General features: G+C 39.5%; 1 protein-coding gene across 13 annotated transcripts in view; it reads left to right on the top strand.

Moving 5' to 3' along the window:
- BTRC (beta-transducin repeat containing E3 ubiquitin protein ligase) overlaps positions 1-22704 on the top strand; it is a 119609-nt gene that overhangs the window by 72277 nt on the left and 24628 nt on the right. For all 13 annotated transcript variants that reach the window (XM_056494681.1, XM_056494689.1, XM_056494691.1 and 10 more), the window contains one exon: positions 18576-18807. In XM_056494681.1, coding sequence (XP_056350656.1) covers positions 18576-18807 — 232 coding nt within the window. The remainder of the gene's footprint in view (positions 1-18575; positions 18808-22704) is intronic.

The following is a 22704-nucleotide window of genomic DNA, read 5'->3' as shown; positions in this document are numbered from 1 at the left end:
CAATTTTTTATAACTTTATCACTATTTAACCCTTCAAAGTAGCATTTTATTTCAACCTCCCACTCCCTGCAGCCTAAGGCAGAAATAAAATTTGGTGTATGGGATGAGCAGTATTCACTTAACAAACAGTTGTTCAATATTTTATTTTATTTGTATTGCTTGTTCTGTGCCCCAGGCTGTATTTATTGCATGCCTTTCAAGTCCTGGTCAGAATATGGAAATACAGACTTCCTCCTGGGGGTTTCCCCTGCACTTTCAGTGCTTCACAAACCTTAATTAATCCTTCCTGTGTTTCTTGGGGTAAGTGCTGGACTCACTGCATCCCTTTTTTTCAGATAAGTTCAAAAGTTATTTTAACAACTGAAATTTAGGGAGGAAATAGTTTCTTTATATTGCAGTAAGCAGTGAGGTCTCACAGGAAGAATATTAGGTAAGGAATTATGACCCCTAATTTTGAGATATCTTCTGTCTTTACCATATTCTGCTTTTCTATCTCAGTTGTTTCATCTGTAAAAGGATAATGATTCTTAACATTTCCTCATTAGACTTTTGGGAATCTAGAAACATGGTATCAGTTGAAGCATGTTTTGTGTTTAAACACTATTTTTGTTTATATACACCTAAAGTTGATTTGGGCTCTGTTGTTGTGGCATCTTCTCTCTTCCCAGGCCCCTGCATTTTTAAAGGGCTGTGTTAGACATGCATCTTGGGAAAGATGTACTTATCAATGGTTGCATTCAAATGGCAATCAAATTTGATCCTTGTGCAGGCAAGAGGAAAGTTTAAGAGAAAGTGGACAGTTACTAAGCCAAACATTTTTCTTCTTGTGGCATAAAACACCAAAAGCTCTTAAAGCCTATTGTTCTCCTTTAATAAAACTCAAGACTCAGTAAATTATTCCACAGTTGCTTAAATCAGTTTGTCAGTTCCCAAAGAGATTCCCCTGAGGGTGGAAACCAAGTGGTAAATTCTTGCCCCAAAGTAATCATACTGCAGGAGAATAACTGGAAAGATGCAATGTGTTGCAGAATCCACCTTAAGTATGGAGCTTACCACCGTGACTTTGTAATGGGATGCCCCAATATGGGGTATAATATCATAAACACTGTAAATATGCCATTTGTGAATTAATAGGCAGCCTTGGGATTGTTACTGTTTACATATATGTTAAAATTAACATAGAGCCAATATTAATTCTTTTTCAACCTAATAAAATAATTTCATGCTAGCTCCTGGCTGGGTTTTGCAAGTGTATCTTTTTATCAGTGTTGAATTTCTTGGTCGGGTCTATATTTTACTTAATCCAATTATCATTTCTTTCTTTGCTCTCTGACGGCTAGCAGACTATCTACTAGCTGTTGACAGAATATCAGCAACATTTTTAAAAAATTATTCTATTTTTTTATTTTCTATAAAACCTGTGTTAAGCAGAGTTACAATTTTCAGACTCAATTTAGCCTTTTGCATGTTGAAAAGTAATAGCAAATTGCATCTGTCGAAAAGTTTTGTATGTTTTAATAGCTGTATTCATAATACTCTTCCTTATACTCCTTTACATACAGTATTACTCTTCCACAAAAATCTTTCTTTTCTTAATGCAGTAGTATTTATAATAGATGAAACACTTTAAAATTTGAAATTCAAAATTTTCACTTGATTTTTACTGTCCTTTCTCATATAAGCAGTGTGAGTCAACATGTGATATAGAGTAATTTTGTTTCTTGGGTAATGAAACAGTATCTGTTTTATGAAGTGTAAGTACTCTAAACTTCTTCTGTTAATAAATTTAAAACACAGGGATAACATTTATTTTAAGAGAAATAATTTTGTAAGTTTACTTATTATAGTGTTTTTGTTAGCTAAACAGTTACTTATAAACTGTTCCTGAGATTTAAAGAGATTATAAAACCTTAGCTGTACTAATGAAATAAATGCATATTTTAAAGTAGTGATTCCTGAAATACATCTTGTCATTCCCATGAAGCTGGGGTCAAAGAAATGTGAATTTTTGCATTTCATAGATAAGTTATCAGTTGGGAAATGGGAGCAGCTCTGTTGAGTCTGCAGTCTCGTATCCTACAGTAATGCTTAATAGAATAAAGCAGTTCTCATAGGACAGCCTGATGTCTTGCCCTCAGTTTACTTCCAAATATGTAATTACCTTTATTTTTGGGCATTTATTACCATAGTAACTTCTTTGGATCAAGTACTGACAGGTGGAATCCCTTCTAATATGAAAAACCAGATTAACATGCTTCAAATCCTGTCCTCAGGTGTAGACACATTTTCTTTCAGAGTTTCCTGATACTGCAGTAAAGAACTTTTCATCTTCTGTGGGACCTCAAATGATTCAACATAAATAGTCTGTGTGGAGGTCAGACACTGGTCTCCATCTTCTTTCTCTCAAAGTAAATCACTATCAACTGGCAGGACATGTTTTGATCCTGGTGGTTGTAAGAGTTGATTTGGAGTCATACTGGGATCCAACTGCTGCCAGTCTGAGTTTTGCTCTTTGCAATTCCCAGAGTTTTCAGGTAGCCACTCCAGTCTGCTGGTCAGTCAAAGGCACAAGACAGCAACAGTATTGAAACCAACCATGTAACTTTTCTTCTAATTTTGTAAACAATAGACAAATGGCCCTGGAGAAAATGGAGTTCATAGTTACAACATCTTGCTGCCCAGCAGATCTCGGCCTGGTCTTCTCAGTAAGTGACCTGAAGGCAGCTCCTCCAGCAAAAGTGCCTCCATATCAGGGACTCAAAGGTCACTTGCATTACTCACATCTGTGTCTTCATCTGACATCCAGACATCACATGAATGAAGAACTTAAAAGTTTGTCTCAGATCTTTTAGAGTTGACCTGGAGGCAGTGAAGGTGTGAAAAGAGATACTCTCTGTTCCCATGTAATGCATTTATTATAATGCATCAGACACAGGGGTATACTGTGAAACCAGTGACAAGCACAGTGAATATGGCCTCAGGGCAATCTGAAGTTACCTGGGAGTTTCCTGGAGGCAAGATCAATGGATAAAACCTCACCATAATAAGTAGTGTTCCTACGTGTCATGTGCAACTCAGCAGTTCAGCACATGGTAGAAAGTGTAGTGTACATTACATAAATCACAGATAGACTCAAGCTCACTAGGCACATGCCAGACTGAAAATTGGCAGCTCTTCCAGTCATCCATGAGAGAGGAATGAAGCCCAATCTTTGTGTATTAACAAAGTGGAGTCCACAGTCCCATCAATATTCTCTACTCATTCAAAATCAACAATCAGCAAGTTTGCATCTGTGCCTTTTCAGGTATGCTCTGAGCTGTGAAGTGATGAATGTCCCTTGCAGAACAAGACATTACCAGCCTTGTTACACAAGAAGGGCTGGAAGGAGGATCCAGGGAGCTACAGGCACATCAGTCTGACCTCAGTGCTGGGGAAGGTCATGGAATAGATCATCTTCAGTACCATCACAGGGCACATGTGGGACAAAGGTGATCAGACCCAGTCAGCATGGCTTATGAGAGGCAAGTCCTGCTTGTCCAGTTTGATCTGTGATAAGGCTGTGAATGTGTCTACCTAGACTTCAGTAAAGCTTTTGACATCATGTCCCACAGCATTCTGGAGAAACTGGCCAAGCCCAAAGAGTCGTGGTAATGGAGTCAATTGCAGCTGGTCACCAGTTACCAGTGGTGCTCACCAGGGCTTAGTATTGAGATCAGTTCTCTTCAGTATCTTTATTGACAATATGGACAAGGAGTTCAAGTGTGCCCTCAGTAAATTTGCAGACAACTCTAAACTGGGTGGAAGTGTTGGTCTTCTTGAAGGTTGGAAGGCTCTGTAGAGGGAGCTGGAACAGTCTGGATTGATGTGCCAGGGCTTGTATGAGATATGTACCAAAACTGTATGAGATTCAGGAAGATGAAGTGCTGGATCCTGCGCTTGGATCACAACAACCCTACACAGTGCTACAGGCTGGGGCAGCTGAAAACTGCCCAGCAGAAAAGGACAGGAGGTACTGGTCAACAGCAGCTGATCATGAGCCAGCAGTTGCCCAGGTGACCAAGGTGGCAGACCCAGAGGTTTTTAAAAGACTTGTATATGTGGCACTTAGTTTAGTGGTGGACTTGGCAATGTTAGCAGATAGACTTTTGATGATCTTGGAGGTATTTTCCAACCTCCATGATTCCACCTTTTGAGACCTTGCAGGTCACTGATTCCAGCCTCTTGTCTTGTAATACTACTTTGTCCGTTTAGTGAACTTATGAAATTTCACCTTACAATCAGTTAAGGTCTGGTCTGCAGTCTGTTTTTTCCACTGTTTCCATCAGAAGATTTTTCTAGAACCCAGTTGTTCTAATGACTGGAAATCCCTGGCTAGAGTTTCCAAGCTAACTTATTCATGGAGAGATTGCACCACTGGTTCTTTGCTTCTTCCTTTTGTTTTAATAGTTCCTGTTCCATTTTTTATGTTTATCCACATACAGTTTTAGAGAGCTGTCATACCTGCTTTGTTTTATTAGGATGAATTGAATGGTCCTTTGGGAGTGGTGTGGTTTTAAAAATGGAAGAGAAAAGATGCTTGAGCACTTGTGGTTGAGGACTTAGTTTTCTAGGAAGAATTCATGTTTACTTTTCTGATCATTCTCTCTTAGGCAAAAGTTGTCAAATTATTGCCCTGAACTGTACTTCAGGTATTGACAGTCTTACATACATGTGAAGATTTAATCCTTCTGTCTGATGCAGTGACACAGCCTGCATCCTTGTACAAGGAAGAGAAAGCTTGGACAAATCACTGCATCCTCCAACTTGTTATTGTCAGATATCATGGTCCCTTGATTTTCCTGGAATATTATTCTGCCCTGTGCAGTACTCAGCAAATACTACTGCTTGACTGGAATACAGAATCACCAGTAGTCACTGCCACTAATTGGCAGATTCTAAAATTTATCGTTTTCTCGGAGGGAGCTTGTAATGGGAAATAACTCATGTTGTGCAGTAAAAGCAACTGTTCCATATTTTCCTTCATGTATATTTAACACAATCTGTAATTTACAAAAATAGATTTGAATTAGTCTGCCTGTGGAAGCTCATACCTAAGATAACTTCAGCAAGGCAGGCAGTCCCTTGTTGCTTGTAACCGATGGCTTAGTTGAGGCTGCAGCTTGGAGGGAGACAGCAGTAGTCACTGTATACATTACTGAACCTTACTGTTGAGGAAAATTAAAAATGAGCAGCAAAGTAGTTGTGCTCACAGTCCTGAAAATAATACTCTTAGCAGCTGCAATTACTTGTTTTACCATAATAATGAATCTTGACAGGCAAGTAGTCCTTACCTGCTCAACTCATGTAACCAGGCTGTTTGGGTGCTGTGCCCAACAGGCAAACTTGCCTTCAAGGTGCCCTGAATTTGTGTAATACAATATATCTATCCTAAATGTGTGTGCACAGGTTCAGATTCAACTGTCTTCTCATAACATTAAAGTCTGAAAAACTTGTGTTGCTTCTCAACACACAATGAACCCTTTGTAACAACGATTGAGAATTCAGTTAAAACACAACTAATATATTTCAGCATTGTTTTTTCTGACCTCACTTCTCTCACTTTAAACAACTGCTTTTGTGTTTAGACTAACATTCATTTAGAAGAAAATAAAAGTGAAAACCACTTAACAACTATACAACAAAAAATTAGATGGTTAATTAACTAAGACTTGTAATTTCTCAGCAAAGAAAGCTCCCTCTCTGACATGTAAACCTTCCTTATAGGTCTTTGATTGTAGGTAATAAAAATGTTCTTAATTAATGCCAATTATGTGCATTTGTTGTTTTCTTTCAAGTCACTGTATTTTACAAAACTGTGTGAACTGCAGAGCTGAATCAGGTTGTTCTCCTGCTATGTTGATTTAGATCTATCAGCCCTATTCTGGGTCATAATTTGTAATCCCAAGTAGTTCTAAGGTGGGTTGTAATGGGAGTATTTCCAAGCTTGATTTAGTAGACTGCAGATGATTAGACTTCTCAGGCAGTTAATTAATTGTAAAACCTGAGTTTTGAAACTGATTCAGGTTGTAAGTGAAAATATATTTGGAATTTAATAATTTGTGGAGAGTATCAGCTGAAGTTCCTGGAGAACACATGCATCATTTAAAAAATTGACAGTTTTTGCAGATTTTTAAATAGTTGGACAGATGTAATTGGAAGCTGGTTTTGGATGTCTGAACAGATGAATACTGCTTGCTCTGAACTTGTAAAACCAGAGGGCAGGTATATCTGCAGTACTCTTGAAGAACCTGGTTTTGCAAAAAATGAAGAGCAAAGGCTTGTGAACCTCAAAGTTGGAAAGTCTTATTAAAAATAATAATTCTCTATACAGCATCTTTTAAAAAGAATTCCAGATTTTGCTTATGGTAAATTAAATACATCAACATCAGACAATTGTAACTGTAAATTGTAATCCAAAACCTGTCAAGTGTATATGAACTTTGATAGAGAGGTTAGAAATACAGAGTCACTTAGGTTGGAAAAGACCTCAGGAGGTCCAGCCTTCTGCTCACAGCAGAGTCAATATTGAATTCATTACTCCCAAGTAAGCTCCACTGCCAGGTTCTCCTGGGTTTTACATGTACAGAACATCTAGCTACAATTTGAGATCTCAGACTGCACTGAGAAATGAAGCCAGCAGGTGCTTTGCATAAGAAGGGCTACATTTTGCCCTAGCTGTTGCCTGCCTTTATCTCCTAAGATAGCACCAAGGACCACATCAAGTTATGTAGTCTCAAAGTAACAAAGACAGAATAACAGCTGCAAGTTGTTTTTACCTAAAATGAAGGGAGATATATTGCTGCTAATACACAGAAGTGATCACAGATCTCAAAAGTTTCAGTATGGTCATGTATGTAGGGGAAACTCCTGCTGCTGTCTTCCTGCAGTGCAGTCAGCACCACCTTTTACCTGTCTCATTCAGACCTGAGCTACAGCTCTGTGGAGGTGGGGGAAGAACAGATGAATTGTGGTGTCAGCCTGAGAAACACCCAGCTGAAGGTCACCAGCCCCACCAACAGATCTGCAGCTGCAGAGATCTTGCTATCACTTGAGATGTCCTTTCCCTGCTGCTGGACAGGTCAGATGTCACACTGTAATCCTCTCCTGCCACATGCAAGAGGTGTGGGGAGAGAGAAGTTGCCAGTGCTTTTCTCCAAGTCCTCTTAAGGGGATAAAAGGAATGGCCTTGGATGCCATCAGCAGTGCAGAAGGAAGGTCTGTGTGTCAGGATTTGGGTGCAGCAGCAGGACTGTGTACAGAGTTCGGGCCCAAAATGGCAAGGACAGCTGTCAGATGGGACTGAGGGACATGGGCAGGCGATGTTGGGAGGTTTTGGTCAGGTGCTTCTGTCATCTACTCGTGTCTGGTTACTTCTAGTCTTTCTTATTGGACTTGTCAGAGACATAAAAACGTAGCTGTGGATAGCCTAGCACATCCTACTGTATTTCCTCATCTCTGTCACTTACAAATATTAAAATCACAAACTTCTAAACCCAGGCGATGTTCTGAAGTCCCCCGGTGGTTACACGTCAGAATTGCTGTGATGAGTAAAGAAACTTACCTAAAGCATATCCTCCATAGGGCACTTACCTTCGGGATGAGAGTTGTTGCCATTGATTTTGGAGAGGTATCTGGGTGTCTCAGTTTGAGAAAAATCAACGTAAATTTTTTTTATAGCACACTCGACTTTTTGGTTCTGCTTTGGAAGGCTGTGGAAACAATTAATACTGCTGCATTTTTTTCTAACTGCTGAAGTGTGACCATGCCTTTACTAACAAGCCTGTTTTGTTTAGTTTTCACATGACAGATTTGTTTGCTGACACTTGGGAGGAAGTTTACACTTGTGTGGTGTGATGTCACTTTGTGACATTGCCCTCAATGAGCACCTTTGGCGTGGAGGCTTCATTCTCAGCATTTAGCAGTGCTTTGTCTTTGTGTGAAGTGTGTTGGGACACATCTGTTTAACTGATAGACTTGTGAAATGGCGTGACTTGCCTATGGCAGCACAGGAAGGGAGTGGGAGAGTTAGGAGTAAAACTTGAAAGACTTGGCTGCCATTTCCCTTTCTCATTTTTACATTTGTAATGCCTGTTTTTAGTTTATCAAGAATTAATAAGTAATAACCTGTGATTGAAAGGACCTGACACTCTTTCTGTCGTGGGATGTTTCTCTGTCTTCAGCGTTGTGCAGAACTCAGCAGTGTTGCACCTTTTTAGTTTTACTTAAGCAGCATTACTCAATATTTAATGTGAAATAGAAATGTGTAATTCACAACTGCAGTCAGCTGCATTGGGATGTTTTGTCAGCCAAAAGGGAGGTGAGGTAGAAAGAGTTTTTATGCCATGAAAATTGAAAATTTTCAACAACTTTTTCATTTAGTTTCTTGATACATTTCATGATAATCCTTCAGTTTGTTCTAAATTACATTTTTAAATAGAGATGAGTAAATTATAGCAATCTGAGTATCTTTAATCGGTTATAGAGGGAATTTCTAATGACACTTGTTTCTCTTGAATTTCAGATAAACTAACGGAAGTGTCTTAATCAAGTAAAAATTACAGACAGCACCCAAGACTACTTTGAGATCAGATAGTCACAGCTTAGCATCTATGGCTCTTCTGTTTGGAGAGTGCTAGAGGGAGCTCTAACCCCTCGGTCGAGGAACAAGCTGACAATGGTGCATCTCAGAGTTTGGGCTGTGGTAGGAAATGCTGACTTTTTTTGATGTTTTAATTTTATTTTGTAGCAGGAGGTTGCATATGGTTTTTCCAGGCATGAGCCCAAATTGCTCTTCCTAGATGAGAAGATGCAAATAGTATGTTTGCAAGTGTACTATTATTAGATTTAATACAGGCTATTGTGAGCTACCTAAAAATACAGAAAACAAGTGAGAGGTATCACAGAGGTGTTTAGCAAATAGTGAGTGCTAAAGTCTTATAGTCTTTTCCTTTCACAAAGGAGAAACATTCTCACCATAGAAGACCTAATGCTATTTAAAAGAGAATGCATTTTAAACTGTTGGAAGTAGAAGCTACTTTACTCAGTATGTAATAGGTTCTTAGATGTTTAGCCAATTACTGTAGTAGAAGTTATAGAAAGTTTTAGTGGTTGTTAGATAAATTTACAAATGGGATGCATGAGGATGGGAGAGATTTCTCACATCATATGCTCTACAGTGATAACATTCTTGATATGACAGGAAAGTAAGTCTTAGAAATGGGATAAAAATAGAAGAGAAAAGTTGTTTTTTATTTGTAGAAAGGGAAATACAGGTGAATATATGCTATTTTCATTGTTTATTAGCAAACTCACTAAAAGGAATAGCAGAATCATGACTTTGAGTGAAGGAATGTTATGTGGAAAATACAGTATGTTTAAGGACCAAGTGAGGCTAGCAGTTCTGTTTTGCCACAATTTACTGGGGGATTTATATTGTTTATATGCTACATTCAAACACATCCACTTCGATTGAGTCTACCATAGGAAGAAAAGTTATGGAAAGCTCCCTCCCTCCTTTAGTTTGAGGTATTCTTCTGAATGATTATTGGCAGCTGAACACTGAGCCAAGGAATCCTCAGTGAAACAGTCTGTGACTTGGGCTTCTGAGTTATGCAATTCGAGTCTCAGCTGACAGAGGATAAAGTCTGCTCAGCTGTGGAGCTGCATATGCCTTCCTGAAGTGCTGCTGTGGTTAGACCTGGTCACTTGGTATAGCAGAGGATACTGATTTCTTCCTTTCTTGTCGTTGTTTTCACATATCAGCAGCAATTGGTCCAACCCAACTTAATACAATTTCTAAAGATACAGAATTCATTGTCCTTAGCATGTGTTTTTGGAGTCTGTTCCTCATGTCATGAATCTCTTGCCAGGTACCAATGAAAGAATGGACCAACACAATATTGAGATATAAAGTCAAAGAAAACTTCAAGATAGGATGGATCTCTGGAGGTCTGCAGTTCAGCTGCCTATTCAGAGTAATATTACTTCACAACCAGTTCATTTTGCTTGGAACTTTGTTCATATTTTGAATGTCTACTTTTTAATGTCCAGAGCTTTGCTTGCTATAGCCTGTTGCTGTTGCCCCTCTTCCTGTCATTACGTACTTCTGAAAAAATTCTGTCTCACTTTCCTCTGAACCTTCCTTCAGGTAGTGGAAGGCTGGTGGATAACCCCCAGTTTTCACACAAAACACATCCATCTTCCTGAGCAATCCTAGGGGTTCTTCATGGGAATCACCCCAGTTTGCCAGGAAGGCAACATTTGACAAACTAGCAGAACAGCTCATCTTGAGAAGACAATGCTCATTAACGAGTGAGGGTTATTGGATGACCTTGTAGGGGTTATAGGAGGCTACAAGGCAAAATCTCGAGATTTTGACTGCAGACTGATTAGCTTTAACTTAGCACCGTACAAGAATATTTAATAGATTTGTCCTCTTACAGCTGCCTCTGTGGTGGCTGCTAACAGCAGCAGTATTGGTATCAGCCAGTGTGAGATGCTGAGATGGCCTCTTCTAGATACGGCTGTACTGGTGGAAAGGAATACTGTGCAGCCTTTGCCTGGCTGCTGCAAACCTGCTACCCTCCAGGATCTGTCAGCAAAACTGCAAATCTGCTCTCAGTTAATACGAGGTGTTTTAGTGTGGACAGTTTAAATAGCAGGTCTCTGCTAACAAGCTTATTTTGACTGAAATAGGTTAGGGAGTGCTCGTGTAGCCAACTCCTCCAGCAGATCCAAGGAGTACATTTGCAATGGGAGCAGAGCACATACATGAACCATGTGGTTCTTCAGAATGCTGCCGGGTCTTAATTTGTTACATCTCTCCAGTATGCCTGGAAATGTGTAGTACTCCTGTAGCTGGGAAATATTATATGATAACCAGCATGTATGGTCCTGACTTTCAGTTCTGAATCTCTCACATTGCCTTGGCCAAGTAGTTTGGTGCACACGTGCCCTTTTTGTTGTTGGTAAAAAAATGCATCTCAAAGGAAAAAAAGCTCATGGAAAATACTACTGAGTAAGCCATCTTGGAGAGCTTGTGTTTCTTGGTGCTGAAAGCTTTGCATAGGCAGAAGCAAGTGGTTTGAAAATCTCAGTAGTGTCATTGAGAGCAGATAACAGGTTTTTACGATCATTCTCTCTCTCTCTCCATGTTGTTCACAGTGGTATCAGTCTTCACTGTTACCTCAGCCATGTTTTGAATCACTTGAGTCCATCTACCTGTTCCTGGTTGCCTTTCTCTCTCAGTTAAGGGAGCACTTGAAGCAAGAAGGAAATCAAGAGTAACACCCATAAAGAGTAACTTCACTCAGGCAGTAGATCATGCTTGAGTATTTTAAAAATAGGGGCAACTGTTCCAGAAAACTATGAAACTGCTGCTTAGAGCATTGTTCACTTCTGCATCTCCCTGACATAAATGAGCGCTTTGCTGCTGCTGGCCATTACCTGATGACTTTAGTAGACCGGTTCTCCAAGTCATAATGTGCATATTCCTTCCCTCCATTAACAGTAATAACATGTAATGGTCCCAGCAGTTCAACTCTGGTTCTGGTAGCCATACCAAAGAAGAAAGCATTTCCTTTGGTAGTTTCCACTGGAAGAGATTTGTTATTGCTGGAGTGTCTGCTTTGAAATTTGTGTATGATCACTTTACAACCAGTACAAGGTGTGCTCTGAAATCTATCTCTTTAAGAGTGATGGTGCCTGCTCTCCCCCACATATGTTTAGATATGCATTTGGTCAGGGATCATAGTTTGGGAAAGTAACATATGCCAGTGCTGTGCTGATGCAAGCAGATTTCTCATCAGTGCTTGTTATTTGCAAAGACAACTTGGAGATGAGGAGGAGGAGAGGGACTCCCAATTCACATCCATTGCTGGCATCAGAGAAGTTTTATTTTGGCGGATTTTGTCAACACTTAAAATCTAGGTGGGAGACCTATATCGAAGGAAAGTTTACAATAAGAGCTATGAGATTCCAGACAATTAAACTTTATTAGCCTGTCTGAAACATTAAGTATTAGCTTAAAATAATAGTTTTTTAATCTCCTCTCCCTGTTGCTGTTTACTGTGTAGCAGTGTGGGAGGGGAGCATCTTGTCCAGCAAGGTATTACTGCTGCTCTTTCTATAGCCTGTGTGCAAATGCCCATGGCTCAGTCCTGTCTCCCCAGTCCCTAGACAGACTCCCCATGTTACTTCTCAGCTACTTCTCAGGTGTCTGCAGCTTTTCCTGGCCCTGAACAAAATCAGCCTTTTCCCTTTCTTCTGTATCTGAGGTAATATCCTTAGCCAGGTGCCCTCCAGTCTGACATCATGTCATAGGTCCCAGATGGTACCTCTGAAAACTATTGTCCTCCCAGGATTTCAGAGAGTGCAGCAGGTTGGGCTGCTGTGTCCAGCGTAATTCCAGTGATCTTTCATCTAGATGTATCCTTTCTTACAAAGCTTTTCTGCAGTGTGATTGGAAACCAGATGTGGACAAGCAGCCTAAAGCTCCAGAGAAGCAAAATTTCTACTTCCTTGGGTGCTGTTAATTTCAGTATGTGTGTTTTGAATTTTCTCATGAAAATAAACAGTAGAAATGCTGTGGTTTCTTTCATGGTGCTTTCTTTTTGACTCTCAGATGTGATTGATGATCGTCTACTTCTGGGTTATGTTCGTTTTTCAGAATGTTTCAGTGAGCTTTGCAGCGTGGAAAGTAATTCAGTACTGAGCGAGTAAGTCCATATATGAGCTAAACCCATGGTTAACCTCACAGAGGCTGTTATGTGAGATGGAGGCAGCCAGAAATGAGTAGATTCTAAACTGAGCTTTTAAAATAAAAGTAAATGGAGTGAGTTGTTTAATGACCTAGCATTGTAGCCTTGCTGTCAACTCAAACACTGGAAAAGCAGGTTCATCCTGCAGAGGAGAAAAATGAGGAGCTGGCTGCCCTACTCATGTCTCTCAGGTGCTATGGCTCATGAGATCGTGTTTTTTATGGTGAGACAACCCCCTCACTGCCCCCCAGTTCTCAAAGAAAAGGAGTTCTTTTATAGGAAGCTGCCAGTGAGGAGCTGTAAAGGAACTTCTTTCCTCTTTGCTTAGCCTTGGCAGTCCGGGAATCAGTTCTGCAGCATTTGGTAATTGCAAACCAAAAAAAGAAGCCAGCTATAGAAATTGAACCTGTATCCTCTTAATTATGGTGTTACTGTCTTTAGTTAATACAAAAAACACCCTTTGAACTGGATTCTCAAATAACTGTCTCTGCTTTTAGCATGGAGGGCTGGCGTACCTCAGCTCCGTTTCACCATTTTTGTTATATTGCTGTGGTTACATTGTTGTGGCATTGAGTACTATGTCATATTGGGCCATAGCAAGCAATTCCATGGCCACACAAGTATCTTTGGGAAGGCCACCTGGGCTGAGGTTCTCTGGCTAAGAGCATCTTTTCAGGCATCAGACCAGATCATCCTGTGGCCATGCTGGTACTTTTCAGTCCTTCTGCTTTTCCCACATGCTTCTAACTTAATCTAGGATTCCTGAGCTTTTGCTGATGGTGAAAATAGTTTCATGTTTGGATTCACAGTTGTGGACATTTTTTATGTGGTCAGTCTTGAAGAATATTTAGGATATAGAGGCAAGCACAGCTTTGCTTTCATTGTGAAGTTCTGGTCTTTCCCCACCTTCCTTGGCTCCTGGACATACACCTCCGTGGTTCCTTTCTTTGTCATTCCATTGCTTGGGTTTTTTTTCCCCCACTGTCTTTTATCTTGTGAGTAAAGTTTGAACAGTACGCAGAAAGTTAACTGCCTGGAGTCTTTTAAATATAAGTAACACGCACCCAGTAATAAGCTGTCGGTTGTTTTTTTGCTGCCTGCAAAGAAACATAAACACAGCGCTCATTTCTGGCAGGTTTTTACTGTCAGAGTTTCTCCTATTATATTTATCTTACAATTTGCCAGGGGGTGAAGTTATTAAGTTTTAGCAGCAGCCATCGATCAAGTTCACAAGTTAACACGATAAAGGCTCTGTGCCGCTCCGATCCGGGAAAATGATGATCCTCACTCGGTAATTAACTAAATGAGAAAGTTAAATCTTACTTGAGAGCTGGGAGAGATGAAAGAGAGGTGTTTGTCAGTTTCTCAGTGGAAATTAGAAGCAGTTTTCTGCAATTCCCTAAGCTGCTGCTCTGTCATATTTTACATAAGCACTGGGAAAACGTCTTGTAATTAGTGCTGTCATGGAGGATTTTTTTTGCTGAAGGATGTTGGAATAATTCATTAGATTATCAAGAAAGGCTTGTGTCCTGAAATGATTAGCACAGTGAAATTTAAACCATTAACGATAACAAGTTTAGAGCTTGCTGCAGTGCAGAGGCACCCGGGGTATGTCTGTGCCTATTTCAATCATTTCTTATAATTAAACATTATGTCCTCTTTTTTCCTCCCCTTCACTAAGACCCATCCAAAATTCCTGTTAAGGTGGCTCTGTCTAGATCAGTGGCTTAACTACGATGGGTGGTGCAAGCAATTGAAGGTGAAATGCTGTAGTGGCAGAGAGCAGTAAAGGATATTTGTCTGTGTCAGAGCCTGGTAGTCCCAGTGAGTCCAGGAAGGAGGGGAAAAGCCCAGTACTGGAACATGGAAGAGAAGACCTTTCCTTTTATCTAGGGAGAAACTGAAATTTGCAGTGCTGGCCTAAGCTCTCAGAATTTTGTCTTGAAGGTTCAGAAGGTCCCAAACCTTGATGAGATCATTTAAGCCATTCTTAATATTCTAGGAAACAGTTGCTCTTTGACTTGAAGAAATGTCTTCTTGCATTGAGAAACACGAAACCTGAACTCATCTACCCTGAGAAAGGTGCCTGAAGAAAGTTTTCTGCAATTATTTGAGGATGCAATTAAAAAAAAAAAAAAAAAAGTGAAAGTTGTAACCACTCATATTGGTGGGTAAACACTATCACTGTACTACAATCAGGGAAGTTGCTTGGTTTTGGTTTTTTTCTGTGCTTTAGGAGGCTCCTTGGTCCCCTGTACTGAACTAAACCAAAAGTAATCTTGGTTGTCATATATGGGTTACAGCTGGTTTGTTTTATATGCAAAGCAGTAGATTTATCCAGTCTTTATTTATCTGTGTTGAAATATTGCACCTTCCTACAGAAGCAAGCCATTATTTAGACTGAAGTCCTTTCATATATTAGTCCTCTTCTACTTCATTGGGCATACAAATGTGCTTTGTGTTAAATGTAGCCATTTGGAGAAATGGTCTTGTAATTATGGGCTGCAGTGGAGCATAGTACGTAGATCCCTGAGCTAGTACCAACCTGAGGCACTCAGTCCCCTGGGTTTCCTGGCACAGCTTATGAGCTCAGGCTCAGCATTGTCAGAGGACACCTCTGCCATTCCTGCAGATGAGTCATGGTGCCCAGAGCCAGCTGGGGCACCTCAGCCCTCACATACAGGGCTTTGTGAAAAGGGACTTGGTAAAGCTTCATCTATTCCAACTTAGTAGTTTGTTTTATTACAGCCAAATTTCCTCCCAGATAAAGAACTACCAGTGCTTATTCTTCTTTACTATTTTTGGAAGGGAAGCTTATAAAAAATGTGATTGTATACAGTGCATTTGAATGGATATTTACCCTAGCAATGTGGATGGCAGGTGGAACAGGTTTTTCTTTTTTAGGTGAGGCCCGATTATTGTATAAAAAGAGGGACGAGGCTGTAGATGATTCAGTAATACAGATTCTTGATGAAGTTATTTTGTTGATGCTTTTTTTTTTTTTTTTTAATAGGCCTTTTTCACTGAACTGCCAGTGGTTTTTCAGGAATCTTCAAATTCTGTAACTTTTGTTCTAAACTGTAGTTTGAATGATTCAAGAGCCCAGTCAGTTTACCTATCTCTACTCTGCAGAACTGGTGTGTTCATGGCATGTCCTATCCTCTTGGTCTCCTGCTGGGCACACCTCTGGGCTTATGCTCACTCCTTTTGGTGGGAAACCAGAGCAGGCAAGGGTGAAAACAAGGTCTCAAGCTGACATTATAAGAATGCAGCTGAAATGAACCCAAAAAAATCTGGTGTTCTCATGTCTGCTAATTTGGACATAAACACAGTAGCATGCTTTTCTTAGCAGAACCTCTTTATAAATCTGGAGTTTCACTTCCAGAGCTGTTAAAAGTGCTGGTAAATGAATTCTTTAATTTACTCATTATTCCTATCCAAGAAGCCTGTGTTCAGGCATAATGAATTGTTTTGTCCCATCTAAGCCATCTATTTGTACACACATAAGCCATAACTCGTATTTGCACATGTTACAACTCCTGTTTTATACCACAAACCAATGTTTAGAAATAATTGGGGAGTTGAAGGCTGCTGGGAGAAGGGTGTTCAGAAGGCAAGGAAAGGCCAGAACCTGGTGCCATCCTGTGAAAGGAGCTGTACCTTTGTGTCCTTTGCACACCAGCTGTACACTTTGCTCAGGCTCAGCATATTAGGCAGACTTCACAGTCTCTCAAATTAAAAGACAGATGTATAGATGTTTTAAAAAATGCCCTGTAGAGACAACCTGCTTTGTAAGATGCACAGCAAACAAAATGAGAAATTAAATGAGATCAAGCTTGTAGGTTACAACATCTCCCCACTGTCTTAATCCAGCATTTTTACTGGGATGCCTGTTTTGCAGGCAGTTTAACTGCAGCAAAAATTACCAGAATTCCTTAACACAGGTTTTCAGTCCACTCCAGTAGTAATTATCTTTAGCCAGGCCTTTAAGTACTATTAGACTTTGCTAAAAAAAGTCCACTGTTTCACACACAGAACTTGATGCCCACAGTGTCTTTAGGGATTTCTCTTGACCCAAGAGTGTTTGTCTTTTCTGCTGCCCTGTGACTTGCTTGCAGTCAGTGCTGTCCATGTGAGCATTGAATAAAATTGTAACTCACTGTTCTTGTCTTGCATAATCTTGCTGGACACAGCCACACACAGCCATAGCCACACATTTGCAGGGGGGAGCAGGGGTAAACTTGAAAACATTGAGCTACAGAGTAGAGCACTGATGGTGAGATCACCATGTTCTGTGTTCTCAAAGAAACTTAAATCAAGCTGTAATCCAGAAATAGAAAAAGCTGCTTGTTAAAAATCACAGCTATTTGCCATCTTTTTCTACCAAAGGAAGGTCCAGCTCTCCAGAGCTGGGTCATTATCTCTAAGAACATGAAATGTATATGGTGATCAGTTAAGTAGATTTTCAAGTTACAAGATTTTGGTGTTCCAAAGTCAGGGTTGCTGTTGGGATTGGGAGGTATTGTAGTTCGGGAGTTATTTACTCCCAAAAACGAGAAACTTGTGCATTCCAAATCTACTACTGGTAACCAAATTTTGAGGTCTCTAAATAGCCTGTTGTTTTGGCTCTTGCTGAAAAGAGGCTTTTTTGTTGCTTTTCCTTTTCCTGTAAAATTGGTTAATCGTTGCATTTCCTTTAGTTCATTAGACATCTTTGCAGAGAGATTTAGGGACTAATTTTCTTCCCTTAAATAATAATAAGGTCCCCTGGCATGGTTGATGCTTGGAATTATCATCATAGAACAAAAATATGGCATCCCTACCTCAGTGTTTTATGTGTTCTTATATCTGTAAGTTATTTTTAATTATTTTATAATTAATTAAGAACCTCTGCCTGTATTTTGACAATAAAAATGATGTAATAATATTGACTTTTATTATAATGCTGTTTGTTAAAATGTTAAATGAAAGAGAGTGTTAAAATATTGCAATGAAAGAGAGATCACATGTTTTCAGCAGGAAATAGAAACTATTTGACCAGCATAAGAGAAAATAATTTCCCAGCAAACTGTTAATCTTACTTAGACAAAAGATACCCTTGCAATGCAAAATGTGCACTTTTCTTCCAGTTAAATCATTTAGAAAGCAGAATTTATATCTTACTATCAAGTAGTAAATTGAAATGTCAGTGTTCTGTTTTGTCCCTGAAACTCTTCTTTGAGCCGACTCCTTCTGACAAGATATTAACAGTGCTCAGAAAGTTGAAAATATTTTATTCTGTGAAAGAAGTATTTACCAAATGTCAGGGTGTATTTTAGCTTGCTTTGCTCTCAAGGTATAATTCATTTTTTTTCACCCATTTCATGCATTCCCTATGAATTTTAGCAGCAATCCATTCTTCAGAAGAAAAAAACAAACCAGAGTATAAATGCGGTTTGCTGTTGGTGCATTGAAGTAACTGGTATATGTACATGTACATCCAAATGCATTTTGCTGTCTGCATGTTAATAAAGTTGTGTTTATGTTAAATTTTATGTTAAGCTGCCACTGAAGGTCTCCCATCTGACCAGAGTCTTTGTGTGCAGCTCTGGCATGAGCCAGTGCATTGTCCTGCAGGCTGTGCTCAGGCTGACAGCACCAGCCAGGATATGTGGTCTCAGCTTCCGTGTCAGAGTGATTTTTGCCTTCTATTGTCTGCCCACTAAAAGAAATTGTACAACTGCTTGTGTTTCTTCTCATATGTGTTATATGGGTTGTTCCTCTCCTTCCTGTTTACAGACAAAACTTGCCAATGGCACTTCCAGTATGATTGTGCCCAAGCAAAGAAAGCTGTCTGCAAGCTATGAGAAGGAGAAGGAGCTCTGCGTCAAGTACTTTGAGCAGTGGTCCGAGTCTGACCAGGTGGAGTTTGTGGAGCACCTCATCTCCCAGATGTGTCACTACCAGCATGGACACATAAACTCATACCTCAAACCCATGTTACAGCGGGACTTCATCACTGCACTGCCAGGTATTTCTGCAGGCAGAGGGAGCTTGCTCCCTGTCTTTCAAAAAGCTATTCCATTCCACCTACCCTGCTGGAGAGGTCTCTTGTAGGGTTTGCAAAGCAGGTAATAGCTTTTGAATGAAAAGCTCTATACCAGTATGAAATGTCGTAATATTTTAGTTTGTGTTCCTACTTTGTGTCAAGGCATGATCTAACACCATTATGGTTTGTTTAGGAGTTAATGATAGCTAATCTATGTATTGTAAGGGTAGTTATCCCAAGCCACAGGGCAGGTAGTTGTGCTCTTAATGCCCATAACAATGCATGAATAACAAAAATTTTCAAAATTAAAACTACTACTCTTTCTGGTTGCTCAGCTGAGGTTTTCCCTTTACTTATTTAGATATTTGTCTCTCTCTCCTACTGAAATAACTTCCTGAAGCCATTGCTTTGATTATGTGTTTATTGCTAATAGAAAACGGAGGGCTAAGAGCAAAAGATGGAAGTGTTCTGTTTTTTACACCTTTGCACTGCTTTCCATTGAAAATACTGTCCCAGCTATTCTCAGATGTGGCATTGGGTGGATCTCACAGAATGCACACATAAGGTAGTCTACAAGCAGTTTTATATCAGCCCTGTCTTATAGATGGGAACTAAGGTGGTGGGAGATCAGATACATACAGCAATAGAGTTTCAGAACCAAACAGAAATTCCTGGCTCTTTCGCTCATATTTTTTCAGACCATTAGATCATACTTCTGTAGATAGATAAGTAGATAAATAGTTAATATATTAGCATTCCCATGCCATAGGTACTTAGTTTGAGAGGGACCTGAACAATAAGTGCTACAGTTGTTGTCTCTAAACAGCCAGCTGAAGAGAGGTGTTTCTTGTGAAATACCTTTGGAGAAGTGCTGAGCTTTTGGCAATTTGATAAATCTTGTCATTTGATAATTTTTTAGAAGGGAGTTCTCAACGGGAAATATAAATTCTAGGCTTAAAAGATGGGGAAAAGTATGTTTAACTGTGAATTGTATAAAGCATAAAGGCACTGCAGGAGTTTTGCTAGGATGTTAAATAGGTAGACTCATTGGATTTTAAGCTCATTGTGCCCAGTAATCAAATGGCTGTTGTAGCATTAAAAAAAAATCTTAGTTATGCTAAGTACCTGCTTTATGTTAGTTTTTAGTAGTCCGATGGCAATAATCTCATGTACTTAGAGCAGCATTATAACTTGTGGAGCTGCTCTGTTTCAGAAAAATAAGAAGTGTTTGGAAACTGTGTTGGCTTCCCCACTTTTAAAGTGGAAGTATACATGTAGCTACATTCACAATTTTTCCAGGTCTTTCTCCACAGAACCCCATGAAAGCAGCCCATGAAATCAACACATCTCGCTGCACTTGCTTAATTTCTTCCTACAGGGCTTTTTCTGAGAATTTTTGGTAGGTGCTATAAATACTTCTAAAGACATTCCAAATTTCCTAGCCACACCATATTTGTTACTGGTCTATTCACAGTTGCCCAGGAAGCAGCTGATTTTACTCTATCAGAATGCAGAATAAATAGGAATCAAGCAGCTAATATGTGAGTATTTTAATAGTTGGAGGAAATGTGTGCATAAATAATGTATGGGCATCAATTTGCATTTTGTCAAAGTGCAAATGTCCTAGTGAATATAGCTGTAAGGGAGAAAATTAATGGCAAGGAATTACACTGGCACAGACTCTGCAGTCTCTCAGGATGTCCTGAGTATAAGCAGGTTCTAATGAGGGGAATGGGAAGGGAGGAAGGTAAAAACTGCCTCGGAAAGAGTGATGAACCTAAAATTCTAAATTAAATCATATAATGAAAAAACCCCCTAAACTCTGTAAGTATTTTTTACCTTTCTGAAATTCTCAAGTGTTCAGTTCTCTGCTTTCATTTTTACTACTTCATTCTCTCTCCTACTCTCCCTCTTGAGTGAATAAAACAATAAAGCTACTTCAAAATCATGAGGCATCTTATCTCTGTCCTCCTAGCACAATCCCAAAGAATGACCAGAATTAAAGGTACTTCTGGATCATGGGCATGTTTTACTAATATAAAGTAAAGTTGGCTCAGATTATTTTCCCAGTGCTTTGATCTAATTCAGGTTGTTTGAAAAATACAGCTTAACTGTGTACTTAACAAAGTTTGTTCAGTGTCTGAAAAATAAGGCTTCTGCTTAGCATTTTCAAGCTGTTTAACATTTTTTATGAGGAAAGTCATTTTGATAAGGATTTCATGTGTGAAATAACTGAAACATTCTTGTTGGTTCAGAGGGCTGAAGGGCTAATCGTGTTTCACATCCATTTAGCAAAATCTTCTGTGAGCAGAGTTTTTCCTTTTTAAGGAAGCAGTACTTTGTTAAATACATGCCTCAGTGAGCTGTACTGTTCCTAAGAAACAAAATAATAAAATTGAATTTGCAACCAGGCCAAAATAGCTCTGCCCATCCACTTACCATAAATGTGAGGAGGAGAGGCCAAAACATTAGTATCCTTTTGCTGCAAAGGGTCTAGTGTCAATGGCAAAGGATGACTAAAGGACATTGTAGGTACAGCACCTCATTGCAGCCAAGAGCTGAAGTGCAACATAGAAAGGGCATGTGGGTGAAGATTTCTGTGCCCAGGTGTTGCAGTGTGAAAAAAAACCCACCAGTTGTTCCCCATATATAAAATTATTCATCCTGTGATGCTGCTGACTTAAAGCCACCTGTAAGGATACTGTGGAGGCAGGCATTTGTAAGTGCCCTGGTGGGTCTGTAAATGTCTGTGAGCCCACTGGGAGCAACACAGACTGGGAAATCTGCCATTTCTACACAAAGCTTCAGAACAGGGCAACAGGATGTCCCATGTCTACCTTGCCAGTGGAATTCCTGCAAATACCAGTTCACATTCACTAAACCATTGTCTCCGTCTTTTCACAATTTGCTGTGGAGTCAATCTAAATCTACAAACACTTTTTTTTTAATAGTGGTTGTACATGACTTTTCAGATTAAATACATAATAAAGGCCGATGATGCTTTTATTTTGCAGGTTGACATCTAATTTTGCATCTCTAAAGATAAGAAATGTCAGACCTCTTTCTCCACTCTCTGGTTGTGCCTGGTATCATTCACAAGCTTTTTCTAAATAAAGATTGAAGCATAAAATGCTGAGCAGAATGTCTGACCCAAAGTGTATTCTAAGTTTAGTATATTTGAAAGCAGCAGAAAGAAGCATGCTAAATTGTCTCATTTTCATGCAGTGGGGGATACTTTTAAGATGTTTTCATTAAGGAAGAAAAGGTTGGGCCATTTGTGTGTCATGAACTCTAACCAAAGTCAGCTGGTTGCACCCAGTTTGGGTTTGCAGAACCAGACATGTGACTGTAAAAATGTACTTACTGCCTTTTCTTTCCCTCACAAGGAGGGCCTGGTCTTTGAGGCTGTTGTTCTAAAAGCAAGAAGACACATATTTAACTTTGTCCCAAATGTGAACCAGAGGAAAGATGCATGTAATATCAATCTGCCACACTTCATTTTTGGTTGGACTGAACTTTATGCCTGACGGATGATGTGGTCTAAACTTTTACAAAGCGTGTGAAATTTAACCTGTGAAGTGAGATAATCTCTTGGTGATGTGTCTCACGAATTAAACAGCCTTCAAGAGAAGCTGTATTTGCACAGCTTCTCATTTAAAAGGCACCTTGTTTTCCTGAAGTCTTGGTTTTGATTGTTTGAGTTGGTAAGGGCATATTTTTACTGACTACATCTATCCAATTAAGAAATATAGCATAACCTTCCCTACAAAGACATTACATTGAGCTGCTTGGTGCTAACCAGGCAATTGCTTTACTTTTCACTCCAGTCATGCTGAAGTACAGCCAGTCCTGGTATTCACACTGGGAAATATTTGCAAA

Source organism: Oenanthe melanoleuca, chromosome 6 (genome assembly GCF_029582105.1).
Source record: "Oenanthe melanoleuca isolate GR-GAL-2019-014 chromosome 6, OMel1.0, whole genome shotgun sequence".
Classification (NCBI taxonomy): domain Eukaryota; kingdom Metazoa; phylum Chordata; class Aves; order Passeriformes; family Muscicapidae; genus Oenanthe; species Oenanthe melanoleuca.
Note: the sequence above shows the minus strand (reverse complement) of the source record. Positions and strands in the feature narration are given on the sequence as shown.